We start from the raw sequence: 25,490 nt of genomic DNA, 5'->3' as shown, positions 1-25,490 counted from the left end.
GACAGTTAGTGTGGAAACACGTGTTACCCACAGCAGGGTTGAATGGATCCACAGGGAGAGTCCTCTCAATAATAAAATCAACCCTGAAGACACAAGGGCCAATTCTCTGGGAGTCATGGGAAGAAAGTCTACTGAGTAATGTAGGCTAACCGACTAACTAGAATAATGTTAACATTAAACAAATGTAGTATATTATTTTTACAGGTAACATTCCTGTTGTCAATATGTTTCTAACGTCATCGTTTCAGTTTCGCCTCTTCCTGGAGACAGAACGACATCCGGGTTACACTAAAGGTTGCCGCGGTCGCCATGTTGCTGAATGAAATTAGCTCCAAAACATTGAATAGCCGCTAGCAACATCGATATTTTAATTTTCCGACTTATAACATTTGTTGCAGTATATGACTTATTGTAAATATGACTTAGAATTTATAAAACGACAACAGAAGCCCCGTTTCCCGTAAGTAACTCAAATTAGGTGATAGAATCGTTTTATTTATTAGCAGCTGGCCTGCTAGTAGTTACATGCTATCATCGTTAGCATTGTTTAGCACGCGTCCGCTAGAAAGGGTCAATGTAATTGATAAAATGACATATGCAGCATTATTGCAGGTGTTACAATTTTATAACTGAACTCTAATTTCAGTATAATTATGAATCACTCCTTAGCTTATACTTAGATATTCTGACAATTGCAAATTATTTACGTCTTACTGTATTGCTAATATCCAGCGCTAGCTAACGTTACGCCCGGACTGTATTGGAAAAGGAAGCTAATGTAAACGTCGTAACAAATATTAAAAAATTTAAGTCGGTCTCTAAAAAACGAATAATTGGATTGGTCATTTTGATTGTAAACATCAACCGCAAAATGTTATTGCTGTGTAAAAACATTCCTATATGACCAATTATATTGTACATAAACACTGTAACGCTAATTTATTGTCGTAGGCCCACAGCAACAGTACTAATTACCGTTATCACAATATTATCTTTGTTTAAAATTCAGCTTGATTTTGACTTGATTCACAGCGTTAAACCAACTTTAACGCAAAGTCGTCACTATCATTTACATTACAAGTTAGAATATTCCATCTTATCTGGTGTCAGCTTACATCTTTAGCTACGTAAATGATTTATTCTTGAAATAACTGAAAATATAACCCCATTTTGAGGTTTGTGTTGTGAGCCATCAGTTATTGCCTTTTTCATTACCCCGAAATGAGATTGTATTGGTATAGCTCAGCAGCTGTCATCTATATGTTTCTACATTATATAGTGTAAATGCTTTTATGTCTGTGTGTATGTGGAAATAAAAAAATGTTTATAGATAATTTGCTAATTAATCAAGTGAAAATATGTCTAGATAAAATAACAAGGAATGTCAGTTTTAGGTTAAATAATATTTGTTATCACTGTTTATTCAGTTGTGGCACTACACACTCTGACATGATAGATCCAGAGATCTTAAGGCATAAGTACTCTGGAACCATTGGTATGATAAAATCTCTAAAACCTGACTTTAAAACTAACTTTTATTAAGCAGTTTGAAAATCAATACCAGGTTGAATGTAGTTTTGGTTTCTGTAATTTATTACTAATATATGCACTATTTTCACATTGGTAATGATGTTTTTATGCTTCGCTGTGTTCTCTCCATAGACAATTGTGTTTGGACATCGTAACAGTGTCACGCAATGCACCATGGAAGTGGATCACAGAATATGCAACGACAGCTTCAGAGATCCAAGTCTGTCAGTGGATCTGAAGCAGAGGAGCAACAGCCGCCTACTATGGCAGCCACACAGCAGCAAGCTACAGTTAATCATCCGCAATCTCCTGTGACGCCATTTTCCTCTGCTGCCAGCCCATCAGCCCCCCAGTCACCCAATTATCAGATAATCATGAGTCGTAGCCCAGTCACTGGCCAGAACATGAACATCACATTACAGAATGTAGGGCAGATGGTCTCTGGCAACCAGCAGATCACGCTTACCCCACTCCCCATCCAAAACTCAACATCTTCTGGTTTTCAGCATCCCACACCTCAGTGGAGATTTGAGCCTGCTCCATCCTCCTTCATCCAGGTTACCTCATCTGTGCCCCAGCCAATGCAACCCCAGAGTCCCACCCAGCACAGTCCAGTCTCTCTGCAAGGTGTTACAAGGCCAGGAGCACCTGCAACAGCTTTGGGTGTGTGTGGGCAGAGTCCAACACGATTTGTTGAAGCTGGTGTTTTGATGCGACAAATTAGTTTAGGCAGCCCATCAGGAAGTAGCCACTTTGTGTACCAAGAGGGTACAGGACTGGCCCAGATTGCACCAGCCACACCTGGCCAGGTACAACTGGCCTCTCCAGGAGCACCCGGATCTGTAAGGGAACGTCGGCTTTCTCAGCCTCACTCACAGACAGGAGGCACTATCCACCACCTTGGACCTCAAAGTCCTGTGGCTAGTGGCACTGCTCTACCTACCCTTGGCAGCCCTGGTCACATCACCACTTCCAACCTACCTCCACAGATCAGCAGTATCATTCAAGAGTTGTCACGCCCAATGATATTTGACAAAACAGCACAGGGTGTGGTTTCTGCAGTCGGAAACACTGCCACAGCATCATTTAGTATACCCTCCACCGTTCCACCATCTAGCCCATCCCTCACCAGTCCACCCCAAGGGATTCCCAACAATCCTCTTGCAGCAAGCAACGTGGCAGTTGGCACTGTGAAGAAGCAGGCATCCAAGAAGTTAGAGGAAATTGCTCCTTCTACTCCAGAGATTGCCCAGCTGAGAAAACAGTGCTTGGAGCACCACGCTAAGAAGATGGAGAGCCTGAAAGAAGTGTTCAAAGAATATCTGATTGAGCTTTTCTTTCTGCAGCACCTCCAAGGGAACATGATGGACTATCTAGCTTTTAAGAAGAAGCCATGTGTTCCTCTGTATACCTACTTGAGACAGAATGACTTGGACCTTGAAGACGAAGAGGAAGAAGAAGAACAGTCTGAGGTCATTAATGATGAGGTAATGTGAGATCCAGTAGGGATTTACAGTTTCAAAACTGTATATCCATTTACTTAAATAACTATTGTGCATCTTACAAATCTGTTGTTTTCAGGTAAAAGTTGTTACTGGAAAGGATGGCCAAGCAGTGACACCAGTTGCCATAGCAACACAGCTTCCTCCCAATGTTTCTGCAGCTTTTTCTGTTCAGCAGCAGTTTCAGGTGATAGAGGCTGTACTTGTGTGGAGCACATATTACATTAATTTATATTATTATTTACAGTTGTTTATAGTTTCTTTCCTAAATTTTGTTGGTTAAAACCTGAGATTAAGAGGTTACCTCTCACTAATTCCTTAAGAGGTTGTTTTACAGGGACATCAAGGGGGTGCTGCTGGAACTATTGCAAACCCTGGAGACATGGATGCCTTTAAGAGGCAACAGGCTATGGTGCAAGCAGGTAGGGCAAGGATCGTAGACTCCTGTCTCTTTTACGTTGCTTTGTTTCCTCCCCGTTTGCTTTGGTTTCTGTTTGTTTTCTTTTCTCCCTCTAATTGCTTCTGCTTTTAGATATTTGGCATCCTCTACTAGCGCTCTGTGTTGAAATCGAGGAAGGAGAGGTGACCCGTAAGGTCTTCAGAAGGTCACTGCTCTGTGCCGAGTGCTTTTTTTTGCGTTATGAGGGTATTGTGTGTTTTAAATCCCAGATCAGGCTAAGAGGTCCCGGATTGACGTTGGTCGCCATGGGCTGATTTTCCAGCATCCTGGTGTAGCTCCTTTAGGATCACCTGGCGTTCCACTCCAGCAGCTTATGCCAACTGCGCAAGGTAGGAGTGCTACTACCAGGCCGTTCTGTATTCTGTTCGGTGCTGCTGGACGTATCCTCTTCCTCAAACTAAGGAGATTTAAAAAAGTGAATCACAACATTCATCTTCTACAAACAAACTCCAAGCAGCATCAACAATCTTCATCCATCTGCTGGATTTCTCAGCAGTCCACAGGAAGTTCAGGCTTAGATGTACCAGCACCAACTCTGTCAGCATAAATGGGGAAGAAGACAATCCAAGTCTGAAGAAGAGTAGCCACTCAATGGGAAGATGCCATGTTTTATGATTTTCGTTTTTTATTTTAACTATTTATCACCTGTCGTTATCCATCTCTTCCTTTCTGAAGTTTGTTCCTGTAGTCGTCTTTATTTGGACAGACCTTCCCGTACTGATGGATTTTCATCACATTTGGAGATGGATCACTGAAAGTGGGAATCCTGTGTGAATAAATTCACTTTCGAATGGGTTTTACTTGTTTTCCCATTTTAGGAATCCATGTATCATGCTCCCTTTTGGTTTCCCATTGTCATTCTCTCACAAGTTGTTCCCTCTCCGATTGTCCATTCTTGTACCATAGTCTGGGATTCCGAGTCATCAATCTTCATGCGTTACATATTCAAAAGTGTCTTTATGTATCTCATATTCGCATTTAGTTGATTGTCTTCCATGTTATTCCATGGCATTTTGTTCTGACTTGGCTTCTTTCCCTCAGTCTAAGTAGGAGGGGAGTCATATGGAGGAGTTGTGTTAACGGCACAGGTTTTTGCGATTGTGTTGGTGTGGGTGTGTCAGGGCCAGCTGTTGATGGCATCTAGGCAAGGTGGTGTGACGTGCAGGGAGGTAAGGCAGGCGCTGCTTTAGTGTGCACAGCTCCGCTCAGGCCTCCTGTTTGCAAGACCCCATGTGTGTCTGTTTGCTCATCTCTGTGCTTTCTTGCTGTGTGAGGCATCCAGATGCCTTGGTTACTGCCAGAATGACATTGCTTCATGCATGCCAAACATATGGTGTTTTTGTGAGTGTCGGCTCTGTATTTTTATTTCCCCTCTCTACTCCCTGTCTGTAGTTCTTTTTTTCCATTTCCCTTTGTAACATTACTGTTTTTTCAGCTCTAAAAACCTTTCTTATTGCATGTGTAGTTTTCGATGTTTTTTTAACCATATTCTCTCAACATTTGAAATGCAATGTTTTGGTTTTGCATTAATCAAAGTAGTATTTTATTTGAGAGACATGTAGATTCTCACATTGATTTCATTTCTTCTGTAATCATTTTTGCTGTATGAGTTTCATTAATTTCTGCTCTGATCATCAGAAAATAGTATACTGTTGATTCATAAAGTACTTGTAGTTCATTAAGGCAAGGTTCTGAGGAGCTCTAAAGGTTAAACCTAAAGCAGTCTTTTAAGATGTAAAAGTACTATTTCATGTTCTACTTATTAGTTTCAAAAGAATAACTTGTTTAAAGGGGTCTCTCAAATATATATTAAGGCAAACACTTAATAGAATTAAAATTTAAAAAAAATTTTCAATATAGCAGGAACAAAAATTATGTTTGCGAAGCACTTTACTTCACATGACAAAATTAACAACTTGTTTTTTACCTTTCTTTGTGTCGTTTTCTGTACCACCCCTTTGTGTGTCCTATAATTTGATTATTGTGTGTACAGGCGGGATGCCGCCTACTCCTCAAGCGGTCCAGATTGCAGGACAGAAACAGAACCAGCAGCAGTATGACCCATCCAAAGGACCTCCAGTGCAGAATGCAGCCAGTCTTCATACCCCTCCTCCACAGCTGCCTGGCAGGTTGACCCAGGGTGTACACCCTATGGCAAGTCTGCCGATAACACTCTCTCAGCAAGCTCAATTAGTGGAAAATACAGCGCAAACTGGTGGTCAGCTACAGGCAACAGTGAAGGTACAGGCAGGTGGGCCTCTTCTGGCTACAGTAAACCCCCACACGCAGCTCCAAGCCCAGCTGCAGCAGCAGATGCAGCCAGGTCTTCATCTACAGTTGCAGCCCCAGCAACAGCAATCCCAGGCCATACTACAGTCAGGACAAGCGGTCAGTCTACATTAAACATACAATTATACAAACTTTATAAATGTTTTTAGTTTAGGTCATACTGCAAATTGTCCAATTAAGAATATATTTTTCTCCATAGACGGTGGCACTTGCTCGCCCAGCTACAGAATCACACCAGCCAATTCAGAGGACTATGACCAACTCAATATCAATGACATCTGTGTCTCCTGCTCCCCTTTCTACACCCAACCCTGTTACAACCCCCCATACTGCAAGTCCTCTTCGTCCTCTTGGCTCTAACGTCAATCCAACTACCCAGTCTAAACTGAGTGGAACCAATGGCATGGCTGCAGTCAAAATTACTGGCTTTAGTCAAACAGCAGCCATGCAGTCTTCACAGGAGGGTTCTCAAGATAAGCAAGTTGAGCAGGCCAAACTGGTGAGTTTGATAAGTGCACTTAGTTTGCAAAGACGTGCATGCAGATAATAATATATAAAAATACATAAATATATATAAAATATTTCTTGTTTGAAATAGATTCAGTTTATTTAAATCCTCCTGAGTCTTGTGTTTGAATTAGTGTATTTGTTTCTTGTTTTTCATTGTTAAACCTTGATTTATGCTTTTATCCTTCTCATAGTTAATATTTGCATAAATAAAACTTATTTAATGTTACTGACATCGTCCAGTAGTTTTTTATTTTGTACTTGTTCTAATTTTGTACAACCCCTAATTCCAAAAAGGTTGGGACACTGTAAAATCAGCCTCTTTTTTTGTCTTAAAGTGGTATATTTCTTTAAGTTTCAACATTTGATATGTTTTTTGTTCTGTTGTGAATAAAATATGGGTTTATAGGATTTGAAAATCATTGCAGTCAGTTATTTTTGTGTTTATGTAGATTTTACAGTGTAACAACTTTTTTGTAATTGTGGTTTTATCTTGTCTTTAGTATGCTCGATTTGAGTATGCTGTAGTATGATTTAATTCTGTGATACAACATGTCAAAATTAATCTTTAAGTGGAGTAACTGAAAACAAGGATCAGTTATAATTTCTGTTCTCATAGTGTCTGCAATTTATATCTCACAGGAGAGTCAAGTTCATCAGCGAATCTCTGAACTAAGAAAGGAGGGCCAGTGGTCAGCCAGTAGGCTCCCCAAGCTTGTAGAAGCCTCGCGTCCGAAGTCCCACTGGGACTACCTCCTGGAGGAAATGCAGTGGATGGCAGCTGACTTTGCCCAGGAGAGGAGATGGAAAGAGGCTGCTGCCAAAAAGGTGTGGATACAATGGAATAACACACACAGAGAATTGTGAAATTATGTATCAACACAACAAAATGAAAACTACTCAAAAACTACACTGCAGACACCAAGGTCTTCTTTATGCAGATGTTATTTTGAGGATAAGTACTGGGGCTGATGCAGGCATATTTTAATTAATCCTTTTTGGCTCAAATAAAATGTACTCATATTCAATACCTCTTTCACAGCTTGGTTGTACAGTACTGCCTTAGATTAAAATAATTAGGACACACCAGTGACTGACTGAGTTTAGATACTAAGGTTGGAAAAATGCATGGATTCACTCTGACACTATTTATCATTGGCAAATGGCAATGTACAAAGTGTAGTCTGACTGTTGTTTAATTTGTTCCCTGTCTGTTTTGCTTTCCCTTGCCTGTCCATCTTCCTTAAGGAAGATGATATATTTTATAACATTGCTATTCAGGCACAAAGCTACTGAATGTTTCTGTATCAGAAGATCTAACAGAATAACATGTCTTCACTGTATTAGTTCCTGTCTTATCAGCTTCCGAATGTGTTAATGATCAGACTGTCTCATGTTTTTAAAAACAGCTTGTTCGCACATGTGCGCGTTACCATCAAGAGCAGAAGAAAACTGAAGAGAGATCACAGAAAGAAAGGGAGATTCATCTTCGTCACATTGCCAGCACAATTGCCAGAGAAGTGGAATTCTTCTGGTCAAACATTGAGCAGGTATAGTTATTTATGTTTTTTCAGTCATAATAAAGTTTCATAATTATTGTAATGTAAATTGTATTAATAATACTGTTTTTACCAGTCTCATTAAGATGTGTGTTCTGTCAGGTTGTGGAAATTAAACTCCAATTTGAAATTTATGAGAAGAGGCTTAAAGCACTCCGCTTACAAAAAGCCTCCGCTAAAGGTAAGTCCGACTAAACCTATTACCAACTACCAAAATAAAACACAGTGTATTTTCTCTGTATTGGCAGATTTTCTTTACTATCTTTTTTGTACTGAACAAGTAACTTGTGTTACAGTACCTGGTCAGTCTACAGGAGAGAAAGTGGATAAAGAGGTAGGTGCTGCGCTGACACACTAATGAATCACAAGGCAAAACCACATATCACAGCTTATTAACATATTCTTTCTGATATGCATTTCTTCCCTTTTGTAGGAGTTGGCCACTTCAGCTAGAAAAAGAAAATCAAGTTCACCTTTAGTTGATGAAGATGGTATGAATGAACTACTGAGTTTTTTATGGCAAAAAAAAAAATATATATATATATATATATATCACTGATGTTAAAGGAGTCTGTGTATGTGTCATACAGTTGTCTTTCCTCTGTTAAATGACTTTAAAGTGTTCATTAAGACTAACTTTTCTTAGTTCCAGATGAAGAAAGCACAATAGAGGAACAGGAAGCCATGGAGGGGGAAGCAGACCACAACTCAGAGTTGGTTGACCTCGCCAAAGATGGTATTTAATTACTTTACGTATAGTTTCACTGTACTTCTCTGTTCATGCAAATGTGCCATCATTATTACGGGACCTTTCATTTTTGTTGGTTAGCTTAATATATGACAAAATTACAAGAATTAGTTGTATTTGTATTTGTCTATTATTTACGTAAATTTACTTTTGTATGTGGCTTTAAGCTGAGATGCCTCTGGATGCTCTGATGAAGCAGTACGCTGGTGCCTACGTTGACAGCTTTGAGTGGCCTCAACCTAGTCCTCATAGTGATGACGATGATATGGAAGAGACTGAAGGTACTTTTGTAAATGAAAATGTCATGTTTATCCTCAGTTCCCATGTTAGTTAGTTGTTGTGAATGATGAGGCCCTAAAATTGTTGATATCCTTTTTTTCCAGAAATGGAGAATCCTATAGGCAGTCCACCTGAAGCAGTGTTAATTGACTCTCTGCTTAGTGTGGACCAGTACCGTGGTGCTGATAAAGCCACTTCTTCTGATTCTAATGAGAAGCCTGCAAGAGACATAGCTGAAGTGGCTGCTGCCACAGAGGTCATCCTGCCCAAAGGCAGCTTCAGGACCACATCTTCAGTAAGACATGTGCACACACAAACCAGCACACATACAAATATGATGTAAGATAGATATGTCTAAGATGGTATTTCTCTCTTCTTATTTTTTTTTTTCTAGTCCCGCAGCCCAGCACCTTTTCTACTACATGGGTCTCTGCGAGAGTATCAGCAAATTGGTGTGGACTGGTTGGTGAACCTTTACAAAAAACGCCTCAATGGCATTCTAGCTGATGAGACGGGTCTTGGCAAGACTGTACAGACTGTGGCTTACATGGCTCAATTAGCTGGTCAAGAGGGTATGCTTTGGTTCAAAGATAAACATTATTTAGTTTTAGTAGTAGTAGTAGTAGTAGTAGTAGTAGTAGTAGTAGTAGTAGTAGTAGTAGTAGTAGTAGTAGTAGTAGTATTATATTGTTTTTTTACAGTGAATGTTTTTGTTATATATATTTGCTGTTTTTGTCCACAGGCATCTGGGGACCCCACCTTATTGTTGTAAGAACATGCAAGTTGCTAAATTGGGAGATGGAGTTCAAGCGCTGGTGTCCTGGCCTTAAGATCCTCCTTTACCTTGGCAACAGAAGGGAGCGTAGATCTAAGAGAATGGTAGTTTTTTTTCTGTATTTGAATAATATATTCATGACATTATCAATCTGCAATATTTTATCTGAATAACCAATTCATCTGATTACTGATTTACAGATGTGGGGGCAGGCAAACAGTTTCCATGTGTGTGTGACTTCCTACAAGCTGTTAATGAAGGACCAGAGATATTTTCTGAGGAGAAGGTGGAGGCACTTGGTCCTAGATGAGGTGCAGCTGATCAAAAATATGACTGAGAAACACTGGGAAACAATTTTTGCCGTCAGAAGGTAATCTAAATGATAAATGTTGTATTTATTCCAGTTTCTCAAAACATTTATTTTTTTTACAGTTCATAATTAAATCTGGGTCAAGGTTAACATGCTTCTTCTTGCTTGGGCAAATGTTTTCGTCAGCGATATTGTTTCCATGTCAGCAGTGTTGGTCTTTTTCTATAAAACCATTTTTAATGTTGTGACAAGTTTCTAACAGCATATTTATAAGGCTCATTTGACTGCACATCTGAGATGGTTCTGTGTTTGTTGCAGTGAGCAGAGGATTCTCCTCATCAACACTCCTCTACAAAATACTTTAAAGGAGCTGTGGACCATGATCCACTTCCTTTTGCCAGGAATCACCAGGCCATACTCTGACTTCCCTGTTAAAGCAGGCACAGACCAAAACCAAGACTACTGCCACAAACTTGTCATCCGCCTGCACAGGGTGGGTATAGTATCTTCAAATTCAAACATGAATGATTCCCCTCACCTGCAATCCTTAAATACATATTGCATATAAAATCCTCTCACTCTTCGCTGCAGATGATCCAACCTTTCATCCTGAGGCGTTCCAAAAGGGATGTGGAGAAACAGCTGCCCAAGAAATACGAGCACATCCTAAAGTGCCGTCTTTCCAGCCGTCAGAAGAGCCTTTACGAGGATATCCTCACCCAACCAGGGTGAGATATTTACTCTACATGTCTAGTCATATTATAACATCAAGAATATAACTGAAGCATGTAAATCTTTTTTTGTTTTTTGTTTTTTGTTTTTTGTTTTTTGTAATCACTGGACACTTAAAATGTGTTCTTGGCCCAATGACATTTGTACAAAAAAAAGATTCAAGGTTAGCTTAAAGAAGTGGTAAAGATTTGAAAAGATGTACATATTTCTTTTAGTTTTCTTTTCCTTCTTCCTTTCATAACCATGTCACCTGTCTTGATGTGCTGTCCTAGAGCTCAGGAGGCGTTGAAGACAGGTCATTTTGTCAGCGTGCTTCAGGTCTTGATGCAGTTACAGAGAGTATGTAACCACCCTGAGCTGGTGGCACCCAGAGAAACCAGCAGCTCCTACTTCTGGTCCTCTCTGCAGTACAGCGTCCCATCACTGGTGTTAGGAGCTCTTCAGGATCACTCAAACAAAGTATACCCTTTGTGCTTTGTGTTGCATATGTGTAGCAAAGTATTTGTTTACGTTAGGTTAACTGGAAAACACCATGAGCGTCACTGCTAATAAGATGAATTGCCAGTGATCATTGTTCATAATCAATCTGTATTGATCTCTTTTGATTTTCTAGATTGCAAACATGTCCATATTTGATCTGATCAACAATGAGAACAGACTGACTCGGTATCAGACTGAAGAGGCTGTACCCAAACTAAAGGTCACTCGGCAGCTCATAGAGGAGATCTATACTGGTCCGGATCCGCCACCACGTCCTAAACCATGCCCTATAAAACCCATGAGGTTAGAAATAAGATCCCTAAATATGCAAGAAACATGACATGGTTGATGTGGAAATTGTTACAATTCGACAAATTGAAAAAGTATCTCATAAATGTTTTTATGTTATATTATTAATACTTTAATTGACACACCATGTTGATTTTGCTGATTAGGTTGTTCCAGCCAGTGCAGTATGGGACAAAGCCAGAAGGTCGCCTTGTTGCCATCACAAGTGCACCAAGTGTCCGCCCTCCAACAAGTTCTCCTGTTACTAGAACCTCTGCTTCAATCACTAGCCAGTCAACCCAGAGCTGGGGCAAGTCCACGGTGACCACTGCAACTGCTACACCTCCAACTCATGGTAAGACCATATTAGTGGCAGTACCTATGATAATGTTTTGTTTTTAATGTCTAAAGGATTCCAAATGGTGTCATCTAGCAGCAGACTTGAACAAGCTGTAGCGACATTTTACATTTTTAATCATACAAAGTTATTCTGCATAATTGTAACACAGTTCGTGATGTTTTAACCTAATATTTAAAAAATGCCATAAATTATCTCTACCACTGTCATATCATCTCGTCAGAAGGTATTCACACCACTTCACTTGGGAAAAAATGCTATTTTATCTATTTAAATTAAAATTTAAGACACAAGTTTGCAAATACTTTATATTTCAGTAGCCTCTCTTTTGTTTTTGTGAATGTTTCAACATATTAAAAAAAAAACATGTACATTGTGAACTTCTTTATATATAGTGATATAATGCTGCAAAAGGTCAGGTCACCGTCATATAATTTTATGGAGGGATATGGTGCTCCTTCACTGGTTTATACTTCAATGCAGCAGTGGTGGGCTAGCCATGTTCTTTTCCCCTCATGACAGCAGAGTCATTAGGGTAAGGCTTTTATTGCTATATTGTTTCCCATGCCCTTAGTCCCCTGTTGTTAGCAACGGCTACCACTGATCGCTGTGTGTTAATTTAAATTATGATTGTACTTGTATTGCAATGGAGGATTTAAGTCATATTAAAGATGTAATTGATGTATTCTATTTCATTTAGAATTAAGTCATACCACTCCCATGCTTCATTTTCAGTCATATGTACTTCATCTGTGACATTGTTAGCACTGATTAACATCCCTAATACTGCCTGCTGTGTTGGCCCACCACTGCTGAGTAAATTTATGGAAAAGTGTTTGATTGTACGGTCTGACTCTATATTGGGTTGCCCATAACATGTAGTCCCATGCCCCATTGCCTTGTACTTCACAGCAGTTGGAACAGCTACTCAGAGAGCCCAGACTACCCCTCCTGTCAGCAGCAGCAGCAACACTACCACCTCCAATGTAGCCTCCTCTGGCAATAGTGGCATTGGGCAGCATGTTTTGGGGGCTGCCCCTGTGACATTGGGCCAGACCTTAGCTGGTACACTTGTGGGAACTATAGCTCCTTTGAGCCAGCCGGGACTAGCACAGGTTCCCAGGCCAGCTCTAGCCCCCAGCCATGCCATCCAGCACAGCTTACTGTCCCAGAGGCTGGTTCTTACATCCCAGGCCCAGGCACGGTTGCCTAGTAAGTGGCCTCCCCTCCCTCTCAGCATTTCCCCTCCACCTCTGGCGCAACAGTACAGGCTGCTCTAAACTGAGGCCTTTACTTGGGGCACTGCTGATATGTGTCTTTACTTCTTCAGAGACATGGATATGTACACACTCAAATATGAAATAGTAGCAATAAAGATGCAATAATCTTTTCATGGCACGGATACCATGTATGAACAGTAATACAAATAGAATAAAAAAAGGTCCCTTTAAACGTATTATCTGTAGCCATATCAGCAGCATCTCCACAGCCTAAGCATTCCCAAGTTTCTTTCTCAAAACCTGCATGTACACTATGAACGACCCACTGTTATGTTACACCACACATTACCACACTGTTAACTTACGTCCTCACCCTTCTTTTAAATCATTTTTCCTTCCAGTTTACTAATATTGTTTTGTCTCTTGCATCAGCCCAGCTGCAGGAAGACTTCCCAAAGCTTTGTTTTTTTGTTTTTTTATGTTTTTCTTTGCTAATGTTATGATTTCACACTGATGTTGAGCATCACTATAAAGCATGGGGAAATGGTCCCACAAATTACCCTTTCTCCCTCAAATGTGAACAGAGAAACCTTTTTCAGCAACAACACACAGTATTGGAATATGGAGAAAACTTCTAGAAAGATTTTCTTATTGTTGTTTTGAAAAATTCTGGTGTTGGACTAAGATTGCTGAACCCTTCTGAATGAAGTTCTTTAAGTTAACATGTACAAATTTTAGACCAGCAGGTGTCAGGTAAAATTTCTGATCCTTTGTCCACATAATGCACATTAACATTTAATAAAAAACAAATTGATGTAAACAGGGTCATCAGAAATGCCTCTATAATGCACTCCAGTTTGACTCCACCACCCACTATCAACTCAGTAATAAACATATAGGATAAATATGACTTTTTTACAGTTTCAATAAAACTCAGAAATTGTAACCTCGTAAAAGTAGAATTCATAGCAGAGCTACTGCATTGGATTGCATTAAATTGTACAGGTGTACCTAAGAAAGAGGCTTGTGAGTGTATGTGTATATTTCAGGCTCTCTGTCTCACCTGAGGACTGCCCTTGCTGTTTTCCTTCCCCTTCAGGGTTTGTACAGTAGGAGCTGCTAAGGTTCTGTTGTGGAGGGCAGCTATGCTCATTCCACTGATTAATCCACCCTGGTTCTGCATGTCTTGTCTCTTTTTCACCCTTTAACTAACTGATGCAAAATGTTTTGTGTTGCAACCTTTATTTCATCTTACAGTTCATTGCTGCTTTTGATGTGTCTCTTCCTCCTTTCCATTGAAGGTGGTGATATGGTGAAGATCGCACAAACAGCGAACATAGCCGGTGGTCAGAATCGTATATCCCAGCCAGAGACTCCTGTTACCCTACAGTTTCAGGGAAACAAGTTTACTTTGTCCCCAAGCCAGCTCCGCCAGCTCACCACCGGGCAGCCCTTGCAGCTTCAAGGTACACTCGGTAATACACATCCCATTGTTTCATTTTCTCTCAATATAATTACCTCCATTCTATGGTTTGTGTTCTTTTGACATTTCCATGTTATCTACTGGTGTTTTCACAATTATAGCAATTATAATTAAATTATAAAATGTTTATTCTGCTTGTCCATCACTCCTCAAGACATTGGTCTGCTGTTGGCCTATTGCTTATTTGGAGCTTTTGCATCCTTTATTGTTTCCATGTTTTCTGTCTTTGTCTTGTCAGCTGTCAACAAAAGCTAAATGCCAAAAAACTTTAAGAAATGAAATCTCTCTTGAATATGGTTACTGATAACCTTTTTACATGTGAAGTTTACTTGCAGTAGTTCGATGTTTCCTTGATGTATTGTTGTTTTTGACTTGCCATGCAATTCTTATCTACTGTAGCACAATTTGTTTTAATTTTTCCATATTTAATTTAATAGACAAGCAAGGTTTGAAAGCATAATAATTCTTATAATTGTTTAATATATGTCATGAATCAGGCAACATCCTGCAGATTGTGTCAGCTCCAGGGCAGCAGATGATCAGGCCCCAGGCATCCATGGTAATGCAAACAATGCCACAAGCTATCCCTGCTGCCAATGCATCAGCTACACCTGGAACACTTCATCCTACCATATCTACAGCTCAACAAGGTGTGACTCGTTTGCAGTATTTCATTATGATCTAATTACATGTCTCTAAAACAATTATTTGGGCATCATCATCCAGTACAGGTTTATTACTAGAGTGCTTGAATTTAAATCATTTTTGTTGAACATAAAATGCTATGTCATCCACGCAGTTACATCTTGTTTCCTGTGCAGTAGATTTAATATTGGTAACTCAGATGTGTCACCCCTTTGACACTATATGTTTCCTTTAAGCATTGGGCGTGACTACAAATGCCACATCAGCCCCTACTAAGCTCACTACTACAGCTCAGTCTGGTTCTCAGGTAAGACCATTACTGCAAAGTTTCACTTTTTTAATATTGTGAAGTCAATGCATTTTTACAGCATGCAGACAACACTATACTATACAACAGTATACTACATTATACTATAATAAAGAATACAAATTTGTGATTGAATCTTCTACTGTAATGTTCAGGAGTCATCAGAAGAAAAAACACAGCAGATGAAAGAACGTTTGAGCTGCCTGTTTGAAGCAAATGAGCGTCGCTGTAGCCGCAGAGTGTTGTACGGCTCAGACCTGCTACAGGCATGCAGTTTGAGCACAGAACCTGGTCATACTGCACTCACAGCTGGAGGCTGGAGGTGGGTGGGCAGAGAGAGCTGCCTCAGGGCACAGAGAACCTGCGTGGCTACCGCCTCTGCACTGCAGTCCACTCTGCTCTCAGTGGAGGATCGTTTGGAGTCTGCTACCAGCCTTATCAAGAGGTACTTGCACATGTCTGTGACCATGACAGAATACCTTATATATAAATCTATGCATTATGGTTATAGGTTGCAGGTGTCCTAGGCATGTCGTTAGAAGTGCATTGACTTAGTAAAACATAAAGAGCATTAAAAATCTCCAGCACCGCTTTGTAAGGTAGAGTCAAACCATACTGTAATGATGTGACTTATTGACATATTTAACCAACTGTTTTGACCACTATTTTCACTTTTTTTTTAGGCTGGTTTGCGTGGTTCCTCCAGCTGTAGCCCCACTCCCCCATCTATATGCAGCTAATCCCCCTGTTCCCTACCGCCTTGAGCAGAAGTCCCTTCACCGCCAGCTGCAGGAGGCCTCTGTTCCCTATAGTGCTGACATCCATGACTTGGTGCACAGGCATCTCTTCCATTTTCCTGATCTGCAGCTAATGCAGATGGAGTCAGGTTAGCACCAGCATTGTCTTTGATAATTTTGCTATGTGCAGCAAGTAATTTTGCCTACACAGGGTGAATGATTTGTCCGATGTTGCTTAGTATACACATACAGGAGAAAAATAGGCTCACTATTCATAACTGTATTAAAGTAGTAGTGGAAGGTAAATACTGTGATGTGTGTATGTCTGGGTACCGAACTTTAAAACTTTGATGACACAAACTGAGTACTATTGAGCACCAAAATACCTCGTTATTTTCGATAACTAAGCACTGTGAAATTTGCTACCAAAATGCTTGTATAAGGAACTGAAAACAGCAGAATGCAACTATAAAAAATGATTTGGTCTTTTGAGTGACTAGTGAGTTGAAATGAAATCAATTCTTTGCATTTTATTTATATACAGCTTACAGTGTAATCACTGTGGAAAATGCTGTTCACGTGGTCCTGCATTATACAGAGAGATGTTTCTGTACCTAACGTTGCTTCTGAAGGTTTCCCGGATTCATTCTGACTTTTACACATTTTTATTTATTGATTTGATTTCATGTAGTGCTAAATAGATTATTTTTATGTTGTAAAATTGTCAGTGGGCTGAAACATAAAGCTAAAGAGTTGACACAACTGAAACTGAATCACATTGTGGTAAATATGTTTAGATTTAGTAAAAATTCAAATAAGCTGAAAAATAAAAAGATTTTTATATAGCACAATTTTCTTTTTGAATTAGATAGATGTAATTCCAGTGTCATCTGTCTGCCAAGGTCTAACCACTGTAAATATTGATGGGTTTAAAGAGAAAACTACACCTGATAACTACATTAAAGTTATGTCCAACGTAACTATGTCTAGGAAACATACTTACTGTTATTATACAAGTAAATTGAACATCTCTTCTGTTGAGGTAAATCTTACTGAAATGCTACAAACTGAAACGTCTGCTCCTGCTAATAATAACTTTTTCTTGTTTTCTTTTTTTTTTTTTTTTTTTAAGGTAAACTGGAGGCTCTTGCTATCCTCCTGCAAAAGCTTAGATCAGAGAGCCGCCGTGTCCTGATCTTTACTCAAATGGTGAAGATGCTAGACATCCTGGAGGCCTTCCTAGATTACAGACAGCTTACTTATGTGCGAGTTGATGAAAGCTTGACACCTGATGAACGACGGGTACAATCACTACTATTTAAATTAATCTGTTACATAGATCAGTAATAGCTCTGCTGTATAAAGGCTATTATACTTAACTTTGATCTTTCTGTACAGTACTTAGTGAGCATTAAACTTCATCAGAAATTGCCAATGTTGGATAAATCAAAACATCAAATATGGACAGGAACTTACAAAGACCTATGTGTTCTATGTGCAGGAGAACATCAAAAGGTTTAACAGGAACAGGCAGGTGTTCTGCAGCATCCTGACCAACCGCTGCTGCTCTGCAGTTGGGACTGTGTTTGATGCAGACACCATCATCTTCTACGACACAGACCTCAATCCCAGCATGGATGCCCGCACCCAGGAGTGGTGTGACAAAATAGGCCGTTCCAAGGATATACATATATACAGGTAATCTGCTTTTCAATTTTTATGCTTTATAATGCATCACTCTGGTGAAACTCTAGATGTAAAGTATTGAAATTGGTGCACTTGGTTATACTTTTAGTTACCCATTGTCTTCCCCAGGTTGGAGAGTGGGAACTCCATTGAAGAAAAGCTGCTGAAGAATGGCACCAAGGATCTGATTAGAGAGGTGGCTGCCCAGGGTACTGACTACACTTTGGCTTTCCTGACCCAAGTAAGATGAACTCACTGTGGTTTTGTCCTAGAATTTCAGAAACTCTATATAGCTCTGTTATTTTTGTTTGCTCAAAGTTGCATTTATTCAGACTATAAAAGCCTTGAACATATAAGAAAGCTATCATTTTCTCTACCAGCTATTTCTATAGTTTAAATCAACCTAGGTTGTAACATAGCTGACCTGATGTTTTTTGCCTTTAGCGGACAATCCAGGATCTCTTTGAAGTAGAGGCAGGCTCAGGCGAGAAGGTGGAGGAGTTTGTCGTGCTTCACCAGGAGCCATCAGCATCTGAAGCTATCTCTCCCAGAGTGGCTAGACCCTACATCCAGGCTCTCTACAGCATACATCTGGATGGTATACCAGAGGAGGAAGAGCAGCAGCGGCAAGAGGAGGAGGAGTTAGCAGACAAGCAGACAACAGAAGACAACCGGGAGTCAGAGAGCCAAGCTACAGAGGAGCCTTCTCAGATAGAGGAGCTGAATGCAGTAATGGAACAGGTAACTTTATACTGAATCATGAAAACTCTTGTAAGAAACAAATAAAATAAAAATGCTCTAATATTGTTTTGTTTAGTTTTTTTGTCCTGCTGAGTTTATATTTGCAATTACTTATCCCTCAAACAGCTCACACCAATTGAAAAGTATGCACTGCATTACCTGGAGTACCTCCACATCAGTGACGATGAAAGTGCTCTGAAGGTAACTTAAATCATGAAGTATCCAAATACTGTTTAGTGTGTATAGATCTGGGGTATATACTCACAGATTGATTCAAAGTGGCATAAATTGAAGATATGGAAATTAGTTCATATGTTGGCATTTCAGTGTGCTATTTGTACCTGATCAATAACCTGTTTTGTGTTTATTTTTCTCAGGAACAGTTAGAGTGCTCTAAGAGGGGCTGGGAGCTGCAGAACCTGCGGAAGCTAAAGGACAAGGAAGAGGAGCAACAAATGATGGAGGGAGAGGAGGATCTCTTCACTTATACCAGAGAGGATGCCTACAACATGGTGTGTGTGATCTCTGGTAATCAAACAAAAAGTGGGGCTTGGATTTTGTTGCACTGTTGTTTACATTCCTCTTTTCTGTGCAATTCAACAGGAGTATATATTTGACGCAGAGGATGGTCATACTGAAATCATGCCAGTAAGTCAAATGGGAAATCAGTGGTGGTGGTGAGATGGTTTCACACCATGGTTTGAGCCTCCCTGTTCTGTTTCTGATTTATTTGTGGTAAAGCACATCATAAGATCCTGCTTGCTCTTTGATGTGACTTGAGATTTTCTTCAACAGCTTTGGACTCCACCAACACCACCACAGGATGACAACGACATTTACATTGACTCTGTGATGATGCTGATGTATGACACCACACCCATGCCAGAGTCCAAGCTGCCTCCTATCTATATCCGCAAGGAGCACAAGAGACTCAAGATGGACCCCTCAGGTCAGAGGATATTAGTTATTACAGCCAATACCACATTTATTTCTGTGCAAATCTGTTCTAATGAGAATCTTTATATTTGATCTAAGTAGTACTTTTTCTGAATTCACACAAGTTTCACTCGTGTCAGCTGTTGCACATTCCAGTATAGATTTTAAGAAAACTTGTGTGAAACCATAGATGTACTTAAACGTCATTGCAGCTTTGTTTGTTTTCTCTACCCTTACTGAAATATGTTTGTCCAGCAGCAGCCAGAAAGAAGAAGAAAGGTCACGGGGAGACAGTCATTCCTCCACGCTCCCTTTTTGAAAAGGCCAGCATGCTTAAAGTTCGCCGTGAAGGCAAAGACCAGAAAAAGAACTTCTCTCTCAAGCAGCAGGCACCTTTTGCCAAGCCCCTACCCTCGCTGGTTAAACCTGCGATGGAGGTCGGCCAGGACAACCCAGAGTGGCTCATCAGTGAGGACTGGGCTCTCCTTCAGGTATTTCACAGTCACTGTTAACACCGTATTGTTGGAGATGAATAAATCTATTGAATTGCTTGTTTCTTGCTGGAAGTTGTGTGTGTGTGTGTGTGTGTGTGTGTGTGTGTGTGTGTGTGTGTGTGTGTGTGTGTGTGTGTGTGTGTGTGTGTGTGTGTGTGTGTGTGTGTGTGTGTGTGTGTGTGTATTAATTTTTCTAATCCTAATGTCTCTGACAGGCTGTGAAGCAGCTCCTGGAGTTGCCTCTAAACCTGACGATTGTGTCTCCTGCCCACACTCCAAACTGGGATCTGGTAAGCGATGTGGTGAACTCCTGCAGCCGCATCTACCGCTCACCCAAACAGTGCCGCAATCGTTATGAGAATGTCATCATTCCCAGAGAGGAGGGCAAGGTAAGAAACACAGTCATTCTTTGTTTCTATAAGACTGGCTTGCTCTCCTCATAACATGTCTAAACCATGTCTTTAACTTTTCTCAGTTGGTGTACGAAGCAAATCCTAAGAAGAAAACCAAAAGCATATACAAGGTACCCTATCCTTGTCTTTTTATTTTATAAATATTTTTTTACTCTTGTGTTCCCAACCTAATCTTTGTTCTGTTTATTTGTTGTTTGTGTATGTACATGCCCAGTCTAAGAACAGTCGTCCTCTAAGGACCTGTCAGATCTACACACAGGATGACAATGCCACTCACATTCAGCTATACAACAGCCGCTTTGAACTCATGAAGATTATTGCCAGCAAGAGAAGCCCGCCAATCAAACCACTGTAAGCTCCGACTTTAATCTGTTGATGAATGGTCCAGTGTCATCAAGGAGCATATAGACTTGCGTATCAGACTAATACAGAAATAGTGAAATCAAGGTTAGATGGGATAAGTGCTTTAAAAATGAAATAAATTTATTTTACAGGCTCGGCATGAATCCATTCCAGAAGAATCCCAAACATGCCTCAGTCTTGGCAGAAAGGTTTGTCATAATGTTGTCATTTCTGTACTACTAACATCTAAACCTCAAATCTAGAAATAAAGAAAAATCTGTTTCCTTCAGTGGGATCAGCTACGACAAGCCCCTACCTCCTATTCAGGTGGCATCTCAACGTGCTGAAAGGATTGCCAAGGAGAAAAAGGTGACTGCAACGTGTTACTCTCTGTATATATTTAACCTCAAGTTATGAAATTCTAGGAGCATGCAGGTCTTTTTTCAACAGGAATGTAGCCCTTAGTTTGACTGTTTACACAACTAAACAGTCAAACAGTAATCTGCTATTGTATCATTTTTGTCGCTTGGAATGACAACCAGCATACCTGTTTTATACAAAGGTTCAAAGTGGGAAATGGGGAAAAATAAAACAGAACTGAAATATTGAGAACCAGACCAGCACATATACATTTTAGTGCTGTGAATCATGCACGCCTACTTTGTGTCGTCACTGTTAAATCAATGTTTTTGTTTGTTTTAAGTTGTCTTTTATGAAAAATATTTTTTGTTATTCATTTTGCATATTGTGTGTTTGTTCGCAGGCACTTGCAGAGCAGCAGAAGGCTCAGCAGTTGGCCCAACAGCAGCAGACCGGAGCTCCCCAGACCCAGGCTGCACCCAGCCAGACCCAGGCTCCTGTTGTTGGCCAGGCTCAGGTCCCTCAGGCTGCCACAGTTCCCGGAGCGGCTGCTGTGCCTAATGCAGCTGTACTGGTGAGAAATAAAACATCCTTCACTGATATGCTTCAGCTTCTACTGAGATCAAAAACAAGCCACTCTGCCCTGTGAACAACCTTAGACATATGGTTACTGTTTTTCAGGCAGGAGCAATAAAAAATGTCACTGTGGGCACAACCATTCAGGCTGGTACGTTGAGACTCATTTCATGTTACAGAACTGCTGGCTTTCTAGTTGTTAATACATTTCTTTGTTTGTTCCAGCCGCTGTAGGGGGGAATGTTATTGTGAACACAGTAGCTGGAGTTACTCCAAGTCCTTTCCAAGCCAATAAACGCCTGGCATCTCCAGTCATATCAGCTTTGTCTGTGAGTCATGTTCATTTATCACTGCTGTTTTGGCTTAAGTCACCTCCTATTGACTGAAAATCATGGCATGAATAACCTTTGGGCTGGCACAGAATACAGAATGATGATTTCAAGTGTTGTTGCATATGCTGTTGTTTTTGTTCCAGCCTGCTGGTGCACCTGGAGCCCAGGTCGTCCACACACAACAGAGAGCTGCTGCTTCTGCTGCTCCGGCTGAAGTTGTCACCATACCTACAGGATCAGGTGTTCGAGCTGTTACTCCAGCATCCACAGCAGGTTCTACAACTCTGAGCCCAGGGCAGTCACAGACTCGCCCACTGACCAGTCAAGTCACAACAGGTAGTGAAATGAACACAGGCTTTTCTTTGAAGAGACATCCCTTACAACCAATTACTGTTTCACAAATCGGATTTATTTGTTGTCTTCCATCCAACCACAGGTATAATGTCACCAAAGATCACCGCGGCCCAACTGCAGTTACTGCGACAGCAACAGCTGCAGCAGCAACAACAGCAGCAGGCTACTTCCCCACAGATCAAAGCTGTAGGCAAAACGCAGGTACACCACCAGCATTATATGCACTAGCAACAGAAAGCAATTCCTCAGTTGATGAAATCTGACATATTAGGAGCTGTAATAGAGACATTTGTATGATTACAGTGAGTCCAGTATTTCCCATTTACCCAGTAAACAATACAATAATACAGTGTGATGATTATGATGAAGGATATCTAAGTAAACTTATCTTTTTGTGTGTTTACAGGAGTTGTTAAAGATTCAAAAGCAAAAGCAGCTGCAGCAGCACCAACAGGTGGCTGCAGCAGCCCAAAGCCAACAGGCTCAGGCGGCCCAACAGGCCACCCAGGTGCAGCCTGCCCAGGCTACCCAAGCCAATCCTCAGCTAGCAGCTGTGACCACACCCAGACCTGGAGCAGTCCTGACCGGAACCCCTGTGACCAACTTGCAGGTGACCCGACTGGTAAGATTTTTTGAAAGGATAATTTAATTATACATAAATACATGGTTAGTGGTTAAAGTTGTGGCAGCATTAATATGGATTGTGCTTTTTTTGACAGGCTCGAGTGACCACTCAGGGCCAGATTCAGACCCAGGCAGGACAGACAGCCCAAGTAACGCTCACCAAACCTCCTGTGGTCTCTGTTCCAGCAGTGGTCTCATCTCCTGGTGTCACAACTTTGCCTGTCAGTGTAGCAAGCATTAGCGTGGCTATTAACACAGCACAAAAAACAGGTGTGTTCAAACTCTTATGTCCAGGTATAGCAAAGTAAGGCACAAATGCAGTTACTTGTGTAAAAAGAAGTAGTGATTCAACTTCTTACTAAAATTCAGGCCCTGAAATGTCAAACCCAAAGTATGAAAGTAAAAAGTAGCCCTTATAACTATTAAAATCTTCATTCTGATATGTCTCGTTCATTGGCTTAAGGCTCTTTGCCAAAGGCCTTAAATGGTAGAGAAAACTCTGCATATGCCAATGAGATTTAGCGAGTTTAACACATTTTGTCTTACTGTCACTCACTCTGTGCTGTGCCCAAATTATTTCTCACAATCTCTAACTCTTAATTTTCATTCACATGAAGCAGAATGCTGCACAGTAGAGGCTGACTGTCTCTTCACCACATTAGTTTTGCTTATAAGGACGTCTGACTCGGCTCACATTTTTTAATGCACCACATGCAGTTGTTTTGTCTTGTGCAGTAATGATGCACTGTGAGTAGGAATCCTACAAAAACACACACAGCACTATTTGTTGGTGATTAGGACATAATTAGTGTTGGACATCCTTTTTGATCAATTCCTAGTGAATGTGCCCTTGTTAGTCATTATCAGAATATGTTATTTCTTCTTCTATATGCCAGGTTATCCCCAAATGCAGGTCCAGCAGCTGCTTCACGTGAGGAAGCAGCCACAGCATACAACAGCGGTTACAGCAGCAACTGCAGCCCAGAAAGCAGGGCAGCCACAGCAAGGACAGGCCACTGTACAGCAGAAGGTGAAGAGCCCCACCAGCAGACACTGATCGTGTCTTTCCACATTCTGTCCACAGCTAATGACACAAATACGTCATATACAACCATTTTTACTCATGTACATTAGGTGTAGTTAGTATGCTTATTGATGTGCTGCATGGTATGGTATTCTTGTTGCTGAAGCAAATTAATTCAGGAGAGACTATTCAGCCACTCTGAAGATAAAAGCAAATCAAATCACTGTATTAACTTTTTTCCCCCTAAGATTGGCACCCAGCAAGTCACAGTGCAGGCAGGCCAGCTAACCCAGCAGCCACAGCAGAAGGTGACATATGCTGCCACCACTCCACTCCAACCGGGGATCAAGACCCAGTTCTTTACCACGTCCGTTGCCCAGCCTCAGAAACCTGCTGGTGCCCAACAAATCCAGGTACATCATCAGTGGCAGCCACTAAGCAAATAGTTGCACATAAACAGTGAGTTTGTGTTGATGAAAGTTTTTCTTGTTCATTCTCTTGTCAGGTCACTAAGCTCCCACAAATAGTGCAACAGCAGCCCACCGTGGCCAACATTCAGCAGATTGTGTCTTCTCCTCAGCAGGTAGGGGTTTTAAGCTGAGTACTGATCCTGAACACAGCTTCTGTACAGCTGATTATTTTCTATACTTTGACACATGGTTAATTCTTTTCTTAAGCTGTACACCTTCTCATGAGCCTCAGGTTTTCAAGCACATCCTTGTTATATCTCTTCAGATCCAGGCCCAGCCTCAAACTGTGACTCTGACTCAGGCAGCCACATCAGCTCCTCCTCAGGTGCAGATGATTCCCACTGGGGCAGCGACAGCCCAGGTGCAGATGCAGCAGAAGATCATCCAGCAGCAGGTGGTGACTGCAGCTGCCTCACCCCAGATCCAGACACCACCTCCCCACAGCCCCGCTCAGCAGCCTGCAGCACCCTCTGCTGCTGAATCCCCAGTGCAGCAGTCCACTCAGCACCAGCAGCCCACTCAACCCCAACAGCCCACCAAGGTTCAAGCTCGCCAGGGGGGTATTAGGGCTAAGACTCCTGCCAAGCCCACAGGGGGGGGAAGCTAGGACATACACACTAATGAAACTGAACTTTACCGAGATTCTTTCTCAAGTATGGGTATGACAGTACTGAATTTGTGCTGTTCTTATGGAACACATCAGCTGAGAGTAAAGAAATATGCCCCACATCAAACGTCACCCCGGTCATCTGTCATCCTAACCAGAGCATAACTTTGCTCAACATCACACATTTCACCATTTTTGTACTCGTACCTAAACTGTTTTGGCACATCAATCATGGCGCCTCTGCCCATAACTCTGGTGAGATTTCTAATTTTGCATTACTGAATCAACAATGTTACTTTAATTCTGTATTTGAGTCGTGAAA

The 25,490-nt window shown here is 41.0% G+C and overlaps 1 protein-coding gene across 3 annotated transcripts; it reads left to right on the top strand.

Moving 5' to 3' along the window:
- The first annotated feature begins 288 nt into the window (after nucleotides 1–288).
- On the top strand, nucleotides 289–25,490 carry ep400 (E1A binding protein p400). Of its 3 annotated transcripts, none has more exons than XM_026342281.1 (53): nucleotides 289–460; nucleotides 1,663–3,017; nucleotides 3,112–3,219; nucleotides 3,370–3,454; nucleotides 5,486–5,880; nucleotides 5,981–6,280; nucleotides 6,931–7,116; nucleotides 7,698–7,838; nucleotides 7,950–8,028; nucleotides 8,144–8,181; nucleotides 8,281–8,338; nucleotides 8,494–8,583; nucleotides 8,763–8,876; nucleotides 8,979–9,169; nucleotides 9,269–9,446; nucleotides 9,617–9,753; nucleotides 9,850–10,019; nucleotides 10,278–10,452; nucleotides 10,551–10,687; nucleotides 10,964–11,150; nucleotides 11,305–11,474; nucleotides 11,627–11,814; nucleotides 12,730–13,029; nucleotides 14,339–14,503; nucleotides 15,018–15,170; nucleotides 15,402–15,472; nucleotides 15,628–15,917; nucleotides 16,156–16,358; nucleotides 17,342–17,511; nucleotides 17,711–17,907; nucleotides 18,025–18,136; nucleotides 18,340–18,636; nucleotides 18,763–18,837; nucleotides 19,014–19,148; nucleotides 19,240–19,284; nucleotides 19,432–19,585; nucleotides 19,831–20,063; nucleotides 20,282–20,455; nucleotides 20,542–20,589; nucleotides 20,694–20,830; nucleotides 20,974–21,030; nucleotides 21,112–21,190; nucleotides 21,585–21,755; nucleotides 21,863–21,908; nucleotides 21,983–22,086; nucleotides 22,233–22,425; nucleotides 22,526–22,644; nucleotides 22,850–23,065; nucleotides 23,163–23,337; nucleotides 23,964–24,097; nucleotides 24,340–24,504; nucleotides 24,597–24,674; nucleotides 24,827–25,490. In XM_026342281.1, the coding sequence occupies exons 2-53, from the start codon at nucleotides 1,698–1,700 to the stop codon at nucleotides 25,166–25,168; spliced, it is 9,285 nt and encodes a 3,094-aa protein (XP_026198066.1). In that variant the 5' UTR covers nucleotides 289–460; nucleotides 1,663–1,697; the 3' UTR covers nucleotides 25,169–25,490. The 3 variants fall into 3 exon arrangements, with proteins under 3 accessions (XP_026198066.1, XP_026198065.1, XP_026198067.1); XM_026342280.1 differs by having other exon boundaries at nucleotides 14,339–14,512; XM_026342282.1 differs by lacking the exon at nucleotides 12,730–13,029 and having other exon boundaries at nucleotides 14,339–14,512.

The sequence above is a fragment of the Anabas testudineus genome, chromosome 9 (assembly GCF_900324465.2).
Source record: "Anabas testudineus chromosome 9, fAnaTes1.2, whole genome shotgun sequence".
Taxonomy (NCBI): domain Eukaryota; kingdom Metazoa; phylum Chordata; class Actinopteri; order Anabantiformes; family Anabantidae; genus Anabas; species Anabas testudineus.
This window is presented reverse-complemented; position numbering and strand designations above follow the sequence as displayed.